The sequence below is a fragment of the Octopus bimaculoides genome, chromosome 13, assembly GCF_046866305.1.
Source record: "Octopus bimaculoides isolate indiv1 chromosome 13, ASM4686630v1, whole genome shotgun sequence".
Lineage (NCBI taxonomy): Eukaryota > Metazoa > Mollusca > Cephalopoda > Octopoda > Octopodidae > Octopus > Octopus bimaculoides.
In genome coordinates, this window is record NC_142940.1 from 322,211 (window position 1) to 332,666 (window position 10,456).

General features: G+C 35.8%; 1 protein-coding gene across 1 annotated transcript in view; it reads right to left on the reverse strand.

The window, feature by feature from the left end:
• Positions 1 to 7,782, reverse strand: part of LOC106877780 (polyadenylate-binding protein-interacting protein 1) — a 28,560-nt gene extending 20,778 nt beyond the window's left edge. Inside the window, exon 1 of the mRNA XM_052972278.2 lies at positions 7,388 to 7,782. Coding sequence (XP_052828238.1) covers positions 7,388 to 7,610 — 223 coding nt within the window. The 5' untranslated portion in view covers positions 7,611 to 7,782. The remainder of the gene's footprint in view (positions 1 to 7,387) is intronic.
• Positions 7,783 to 10,456: the final 2,674 nt, after the last annotated feature.

Here is a 10,456-nt window from a genome sequence, read left to right on the forward strand (position 1 = left end):
AGCTTGCACCGGGTACATCTTATAGAGTTACTACCTACTCCTTTTCTACATACTGAGCAGGGCCATCTACCTGAAGGGGTTTGTGTTTTATCTACCTTCCTACTTATTAGGATTTTGGTTTTAGCTAGGTTGACTCTAAGGCCCTTCAATTCTAGACCTTGCTTCCACACCTGAAACTTCTCCTCTAGTTCTGATAGTGACTCCGCAATTAGGGCAAGGTCATCAGCATAGAGGAGCTCCCAGGGGCAACCTGTCTTGAACTCCTCTGTGATTGCCTGGAGGACTATGGTAAATAATAGGGGGCTGAGGACGGAACCTTGGTGGACCCCTACCTCTACCCGGAATTCATTGCTGTACTCATTTCCAACCCTCACCTTACTGGCCGCATCTCTGTACATGGCTCGCACAGCTCTCACTAGCCATTCTTCTATCCCAAGTTTCCTCATTGACCACCAGATAAGGGATCGGGATATATATATATATATATATATATATAAAATATATATATATATATATATATAATATATATATATATATATATATAGTTTTAGGGAAAATAACCAAGTTTCAAGAACTCATCGATGAAAATCCACTATCACATATAGAAAAATTAATAATTAAAAGCACGATAAATGAGTATAATATAAATTAAAGTAAATATCATAAAATAAATATAATAAAAAGATTACACGTGTTTCATAACTAATTTTCAAATAGAAAGGAAATTTAAATCGATTAAAATAAATTGAAATTATCGAAAATAAATTCTATTCAAAAATATAGCTAATCATCAGATCGTAAGTAGAACAATAATTAGATATATATATCTATCTCAACCAACAATAAGTACCAAATGAATTAATATGAAATACTTATTATATAAAGATAGAAAAATTATTTAAAATATCAAAAATTTTTCATTCATTTATTTAAGTATTATTATTTCATTCATGTTTTCGTATTCTATTCTCTATTTTAACGTAGTATTTTCGCGCGACTTCTTGCTTAAAACGCTATAACGTCTTAGTTTTCAGTTTGAATTACGGAAAATATGGATAAGTACTGTTTTTTACTTTGCTAAAGATTTTCTACTATTTGAAAATAATATGTATTCTTGTTTTTTATATTATTCATTTGGTTCTTTATAAATTATTTTTAATAGATAAATTATTTAACACTAAATTATTTAGAAGTTATAGTTTCATTTCAACATAATATTAGAACTTCGATTTGAATAGTGTTGATATATTTTCGATTATTTTTGATTAATAATATTTGATTAATAATTAATCTTTATTGTTTATAATATCGTTAAAGATTTTTTTTTTAATTAAAACTTTGTATATATATATAAAGTTTAATCTTTTATTCTTAGTAATTTTTTCTTTCCTAATTTTTCCATTCATAATTTTTTCATTCATATTTTTATTATTACGTTTGTATAAATAAATAATCTTCTATTTTTCTATTATTCAATTGATTTTTAATTATAATTAAATAAACGTCTTTAGCTTTAAATAGTATAGCTTTAACTATTACACCGGTTAAACATGTACTAATTTTATCTTCTTTATTATTTTAAACTTCGTTCAAATTGTATTTAAAACAATGATAATTTATGTAAGATGTTTTTTGTATATAATATACACGTTATTATAATGGATGAAGGGATGATTATTGAATGGTTATTATTTTGATATGATATTTTAAATAATTTTTCTATCTTTATATAATAAGTATTTCATATTAATTCATTTGGTATTTATTGTTGGTTGAGATAGATATATATATCTAATTATTGTTCTACTTACGATCTGACGATTAGCTATATTTTTGAATAGAATTTATTTTCGATAATTTCAATTGATTTTAATCGATTTAAATTTCCTGTCTATTTGAAAATTAGTTATGAAACACGTGTAATCTTTTTATTATATTTATTTTATGATATTTACTTTAATTTATATTATACTCATTTATTGTGCTTTTAATTATTAATTTTTCTATATGTGATAGTGGATTTTCATCAATGAGTTCTTGAAACTTGGTTATTTTCCCTAAAACTATATATTTTATATATATTTTGTCTATAAAGCTCAATTTAATTTTAATTTTTTTATAAATTGATTTTAATTGAGTTTTTACCTGTAATTTTGGATTTTGTCCCTAATATTATAATATATATATATATATATATATATATATATATAATGTGTGTATATATATATATAATGTATATACACATATATATAATGTGTGTATATATATATATATATATATATATATATATATATATATATATATATACACAATATATATATACACAAACATATATACACACATATATATATATATATATATATACACATATACACACACACACACACATATATTTTCACTTCATGCACTATGCTTACCTCCCACTCCCCAATCCTGTCCTCTTGGCCCTGTCCCACTGTATCATTGCTCTCCGCTAGCCCCCTGACCTGAGTGTTCTACCCACACACCCCGCCTCACTGTATCATTGCTATCGTCTAGCCCCCCGACCTGTGCGCTCCGCCCATACGTAACAAGAAAACTTTTCACACACCCTAACCCCAACAAACCAATCTAAATCTCTTTTTTTCTCCACATTTCCTCCTTCGTCCGTTATGCCTACCTCTCACTTCCCAATCCTGTCCTCATGGCCCTGTTCCTCTCTATCATTGCTACAGGTAACCATGTACTTCCTTTACAACAACACACCTGTCTCTGCCTCTCTGTCTCACTATATAACATTTCATCATCTGACACAAGACCACCTCCTCCAATGTCCCTTCTCCTCTCAAAAGATTTTTATCTTGCAGGTTACTTGATAACCCTGTCAGTGCATCTGGTCCACTCTGCAAAGTGGTTGCCATTTGGAAGGGTTCCCAGCTGTAATAAGCTTGCCAAAACTGACCTCACTTGCGCTTGTGCCGCATAAAAAGCACTCAGTCCACTCTGCTGAATGGTTGGTGTTAGGAAGGGCATCCAGCTGTAAAACTCCTGCCAAAACAATTGCAGAAGTCTGGTGCAGGCTCCTGCCCAACTGACCCACTCATGCCAGCATGGAAGCTGGACGTCAAACAATGATGATGATGATATCATCATCTTCATCATCATTCTTTAACATCGGTTTTCCTTACAAGCTGGCATGGGTTGGACAGTTTGCCAACCCATGCTGGCAAGCCAGAGAGCTGCATCAGGTTTCAGTGGCTGGAAGCCTTTCCTAATGCCAACCACTTTACATATATAATGTGTGAATATATATATTGTGTTTGTCTCCCCAACCCCCATCCACTTAACAACCAGTGTTGATTTGTTTGCCATAACTTTAGCAGTTTGATAGATTAAGTACCAAACTGAAAATGAAATAAAAATAGGTACTGGGGTTCATTCGTTTGGCCACACTTTTCAAGGTGGTACCCCAGGATGGCTGCAGTCGAATGATTGAAACAAATGAACTCATCATCAGCATTTAACATCCGTCTTCCATGCATGAATGGGTAGGACTGTTGAAAGAAGCTGGCCAGGTAGAAGACTACCTCAGGGGCTACTGGGTCTGTTTTACATATATATCAACCTAGTGATGCAGTGAGTGTAAATAAAAAACAATACAGAGTGGAGGAGTGTCTTTATTGATGATGCTAACAATCAATACCAATCGACCAGTTGACCCTGTAAAGTGATTAATGAGTGACAAAACAAAAAGGACTGTGAGCGATGACAAGATATGGCAGGAGCCTTCTTGTCCACACACACAAGAAACTTATACACAAATATACATGTAAACATCTATGTATGCATGTGCACTTCCACATCACATGTAGCTTATTTTATATCAATTTGTGAACAATAGTGTGTGATACGTACCCACATGTCTGCATGCACATGTTTGCCTGTAGTCATCTATCAACATTTGACGGTGACCATTTTCTCTCTATCCACTGCACCCCCCTCCCCAATTGTTGGCATACAGCTGTGGGCCTTTAGGATTTTAATGTATCGTTTGTCTGTGGCCCATATGTTGCACCCAAACTCAAACATGGCAACACAGACAGCTCAGAAGATGAAGATTTTGGTATAGAGGCTGAGATGGTTATTTACAAAGACTGAGCCTTCCAGAGTCTTTGAAAATGATGCTGTCTAAGTATCTGAATTGTGAAAGTGTGGTCAGTTGTTCCTGCTGTCGTCAAAAAGTGCAGTATGTTGTTGGACAGATGAACTCAGTTTCCTAGACATTAATTACCAAGCCCATTGCATCATAAACTGCAATAGCTACTGAGAGGATTCTTGCAGAGTTCCTGGAGTGTGAGCTACCAGAGCAGTTTGGGCCTGCAGCTTTCAGGGGTTGAAAAGATTCCCTTTCCATTCTTCTGTGTAGTGGAACAGAGGAGTAAGATATTAAACAATGCAGACACCATTGTCAGCCTTTAACTCTCATTTTACAATGAAGACTATAGATTTTTGCCATCCATCAACACTGTGAAGAATTGACAGAAAGGATTCACAAATTTGGCCATGTCTGCATCTTTACATGCCCAACATACACACGTGCAAAAATACCTCCCCACAGGCGTCTACAAACAAACACAAGTACAAATATGCACATTCAAACACAACCCCACCTCTCACTCATACACATGCAAACATACACAAAGGCTCCTGAAATTTCAGGTTTTCAATGTCACTGATGAGTTTCTGTGCTTTGCACTTGCCATCTCAATGACATTGCTTTAATCCCAAACATTCAACTCCCATTCTACCCATCTCTACTGTTGTTGATGAAACACAGGGGACATTCTGTTGGTCACTGCTTTTGTTCTAAACAAAATATAACATCTGTTGTCCATGCTAGCATGGGTTGGACAGTGTAACCAGAATTGGCAAGCTGCACCAGACCAGTTGTCTGATTTGGCATGGTTTCTATCACTGGATGCCCTTCCTAACAGGCCAACCACTTTACAGAGTGTGGACTGGGTGCTTTTACGTGACACTGCCATGAGTGTTTTACACCACCAGAAGAATCCACCTTCACACTTCTGTTATGTAGTAGGAGTAGAGCCACCAGGCACAATATATCATGTTCCTTTGTCATCTTGCCTGAAAAGTTCAGCATTCTGAGATTGTTCTTCAGATGTTATTTTAATACCCTAAAAGTTGAAGGCTGTTCAATTAATTGATGTAATTGAGCTGAATATCTACCAAAGCTAAAGAGGGACAGAGGTCCATGGAAGAACATTGTGACATGTATCCTGGTTGTGACCACTTGGAGACAAAGAAAATCACATTGTGGAACAAAAGTATGGAAAGTAGTACTGATGGATCTTCAAATTTCGTAGATGCTCTTTTCAGACATTCTTCCACTTTGAATATCAGTACAGTCATTACACGGATGAGTGGTTCTTCACTTTCCACTCTGTTCTTCTTGGCTTAATCAAACATTCTATCTATAGCACTTGAAGCTTACAGGACGATTTTTTCCTAAGAAAAAAACAAGAGAGGGGGTTGGTGTCAACTTACATCAGCTGGGTAAACCAGAAATGGTAACCAGATCTGCTCCCATTTCCATAGAAATAACAATAATACTTTGACGCTCCAGATCGACCAATAAGCTGATGTTGTACCCACAGATTCCAAATCACTCTACTCCAACAAAGAAATACCTTGATAATCAGCTGTGATCTCGTCAACCCGAGACAGTCAACAATCAGACAAACAAACCAACTGCCTGAAAACAGAAAATTATTCTAAAACTTACCTGAAATACACTTCTATACATTGAAACCATAAGATAAAATTACTTGGTGTTGAAGACAGGTTGATTAGAGTTAGAATCGTATTTAAAAAGTTCAATGTGAGGATTAAAAAAATATATAAATGTACGTAATTCTTTAAAATTCATTTTTATCGTATGTTATATACATATCATATATACATATCATTCCTAAATTTACGAAGTAAGCATGTGTGTGTGTGTGTGTTCATGTAGTAAGGAAATACAGACAATAGACATTCCTAAACTTTGGAATTAAATCTATATATCTATCTATGGCATGACATTTTTCTGATACTTTTAACCTTTTCAAAAAACTACAAATAAACAATATGGTTTAATTAAACCTTAAATTTCATTTGTTTCTATCAAAGTACTGGGAACAAAGATATTTACAAAATATTTCACAATTTCCAAAACATTTAATCCACATTAATCTGTCCGTTAAATTCAGTTCCATTATTTACTACTCTTGTCATTTTGGATACCGGCATTAATGCTGGGAGTCTCAGATGTTTAATAACAACTCAAATCTCACCAACGTCTCTGGACACACGTTTAGATTCCAGTCTTGAATCTGGGAAGACATTTCAAGGTTTTTGACAGAGAAATACTGGTTCCATGGCTTGGTTGCTTGGTCAGTGAAATAATGGACGAGTTGCATTAATTCATATTTTATTCTTTATCAAAAACAAAACAAAACACCCCGCGAAGGGTTCGAAAGGAAGGGTTTCTGGTCAAATACATGAAATGCATGACAACAGCTCGCCATAGTTACCACTGTGGTGGTGGTGGAGGAGGAACAGAGCTAAAGAGGGAGAGCATGTAGAATTTGTTCGGATAATTACGAATATGAATATACATGTGTGTGTGTGTGTATATATATATATATATATATATATATATATATATATATATATATATATATATATATATATATAGAGAGAGAGAGAGAGAGAGAGAGAGAGAGATAAAGTGGTAATTTTTATTGTTTAACGATTAAATTACATGAAGAATGTTCACAAATCTTCCACAGTATTTCTGGACATATGTGTGTGTGTGTGTGTGTGTGTGTGTGTGTGTGTCATTTCTTGTTTTGAAGCTTCGAAGAATTTGGTAGGGAGGGGGGGGGGTACTCAACCATAAAACAATAAATATTAATTGCATTATAATTACGAAAGGGATAGTAATTAACTAAGAATTATATTATGAAGAATTTAAAATTTTACATTCGATACTTTTGAAATATTCTTTAAATAAATATATAAATGTTTATACGATAATAAATTTGGAGAGAAAAAATAATTGCTACTTGCAGTAATAATAATAATTATTATAATAATTGTTAATAATAATAATAATTGTAGCGGAATAGCTTCGTTTGGTAGAAAATTTTAAGCTAGGTAAATAATTTGATATTCAAAATAATGATTGATATAAATAAATGTAAAGAGGAAAACTAAAAGAAAGGATTTGATATGAAAGAAAGGAGAGTAAACAAATCAAGATGTTAAGATTGAAGTAAATGGATTTCTGAGTGGAAAATGAGAGGAAATCGAATGTGAATAAATGCAATTAATTAAATCTTACCGGAACAATCGTTAGCTCTTCTATTGAGTGTGGCTTCGTGAGGATATCTGGGGCTTTGAAAGGATTTATTAACGAAATCATCTTCAGTCTGCTCGGTTGAATTGTGTGGAGTCGACATGTTTGAAGAAGCGAGCTGCGAGGAAGAAGAAGAGAGGCATTTGGTGGAAGCGAGTGATGCAGCCGACGATGGCTCCTCCTGCCTCTCTCCTGTCGGATTCGACATGGTTGCGAAGTGATTTTAGACAACTTCAAAAGTACTCAGCTATAGAATGATAATAAATATGTTCCATAAACCGCCGAGCTGCGAGCAAGAATGAGTCTAAATATGTTCCGACAGCGAAAACAGAAGAAGAAGAAGAAGAAGAACGTCTGGAAAGGAGGAGAGAAAGAAAAACAAGTTTAAAGGGACCGCGCATGCGCACACACGCGCCAGATTGCTGAGGACAATCTCTCAACGTCAACCATTTCAATTGTTTCCCCAGCAGCAGCTTATGGCTTTTCAACGATTTATTGGACGTTATTTAATGCTTTCTACTTCGTATGATCGACAGTTTAATGCTTTCAAAACATAACATATTTTAAAGGGATATATATATGCATATATATATATATATATATATATATATATATATATATATATACATATATATATATATATATATGATATATGTATATATGATATATTAAAATAAATAAAGATAAGTGGTGTTGAAAGAGAACCAGCTGGCTGGTCTCAGTTTAATTGTTTTATTTAAAAAGTTTATCGTCCACAATAATTATTATCACAACCACTAAGTCGGCGGGGTAGCAGAATCGTTAGCATGCCGGACAAAATGCTTAGCGGCATTTCTTCCGTTTTCGTGTTCTGAGTTCGGATTACTTCGAGGTTCACTTTGCCTTACATCCATCTTTTCGGGGTCGATAAAATAAGTAGCTGTTGAACACTGGGGTCGATGTAATCGAGTGGTCCTTCCCTAAAATTGCTGGCCTTGTGCCAAAATTTGAAATCAAATATTACAGCCACTGTTGTTGTTGATTATGATGATGATGACGGTAGTACTAATTATCCTCTTTGCATTTAGGGAAATCTAAAGTGTCTTTCGAGAGCTTTCCTACACGTGCGCATGTGTGGTATTGGTCATAATAATAATAATGATAATAATAATAATAACCCTTTCTTCTATAGGCACAAAGCATGAAACGTTAGGCGGGAGGGGGGGCAGCTGGTCAGTTTCATCAACACCAGATATATTTTCCCAGACAACTGGAAACAAAAGACCCTGTTTGTGTGATGGTGATATGCATTTACAATTATCATGCATTGACAAAACTAGGAGACATATTCACACACACATTATGCAAGGAGCTTCTTTCAGTTTCCATCAAGCACACCCACCCACAAGGCTTTGCTTGATCTGGGGGCTGGCTTTTGAAGATGTTTACCTAAGGCACCACACAGTGGGACTGAACCTGAGGCTAAGTGGTTGGATTAACTGACCTTTGTTACTCTCCTGTCCTAAAACCATCACAGTTGCTGGACACTTAGTGGACGTCATTCTGAGGACATCAGAAGGATGTGCACGTAAGCATCTGTTAGACTTTTGGATGGTGCTGTTAGGGCTCCACTGGCACGGGTGCCAGTCATCAGATTTGGTTCAGTTTCGATCTCACTTGCTCCAATAGGTTTTTGCAAGCTGAGTTTAGTGTTCAATGAAGGAAGGTTGGCATGGGTGCCAGTCATCGAATTTGGTTCAATTTCAATTTCACTTGCCTCAACAGGTCTTCACAAGCAGGGTTTTGTGTCCAAAGAAGGAAAGGTACGCATAATGGGCTGGTAAAGGCCATGGGTTATGGTCTCACTTGTTTTGCCGGGTCTTCTCACACTGCATATTTTCAAAGGTCTCGGTCACTAGTCATTGCCTCGGTGAAGCCTAATGTTCGAAGGTCGTGCTTCACCACCTCATCCCAGGTCTTCCTGGGTCTACCTCTTCCACAGGTACCCTCAACCGCTAGGCTGTGGCACTTTTTCATGATGTTGAGAGGAATTGGACATGGCTGGGAGGGGAGTATGGTAGATATGTGAGAGTATGGAGAGTGCATTGATTGGCACATAAGGCAGAGTGGCAGTTGGTGGGTGGGAGAGATTGGTTGTGGGGTAGTTTTGACAGGAGAGAATTGTGTGTGTTGTGGGGAAGGGGGGTATGGACATAAATGGATGACCACAATTTTTCTTAACCTGATGTGTCCTCTGAAATACAGCAAACTGACAGAAGGCTCTGTTCTTTGTAATCTCAAGAGAGGCTCAACATTTGAAGGTCGTTTCTCATTGCTTTGTCCTACACCTTCCTGAATTTCCCATTCCACAGCTTCCCAGAAATGGGCACTTCTTTAAGCAGCTGTCCTCATCCCGATGTATCACATGACCATACCAGTTTAGTCTTCTCTCTTGCACACATGCCCAGTTTTCCTCTTAAATCATTTACACTCTGTTGTGTGTGTGTGCACACTGACATCCATCCATCCAGCACAGCACGCTGGCTTCATTTCTTTCAAGCCTTCACATTTGTGACACTTAGACAGCTGGCAATTTCTAAATTGCAGTGTTCAATACACATGACAACAATGACTGCATGTCTTTTCATTTCTTGTTAGCATTTTATCTGCCATGTAGAATCTGAGAGAAACACCACTCGTGTGCGTGCATGAATGCATACATACACACACACATGGCAAAAGTTGTATTTCTTTGAGATTCTACATGGCAGAAAACGCTAATGCATGCATGCACACACATACAGAAGGAGGTAGGGCTGAAAAGTTTCTGACTTTAGGAAGAAAATACAGGATCAGTCATCAGTTATGATTTTATTCAACATATTCCCCTCTCAAATTCACACACTTATTGCAGTGATCTTTGTTTCTCTAAGTCCTATAAAAGAACATGGAAGATTGGGCCCTCCAACCACGTCTTTTACAATACCCTTAAAGCCAGGATCTTTTGAACACCCCCTTGTGTATATATATATATATATACTACATACACACCATTGCTATTATGCAAAAATGTCG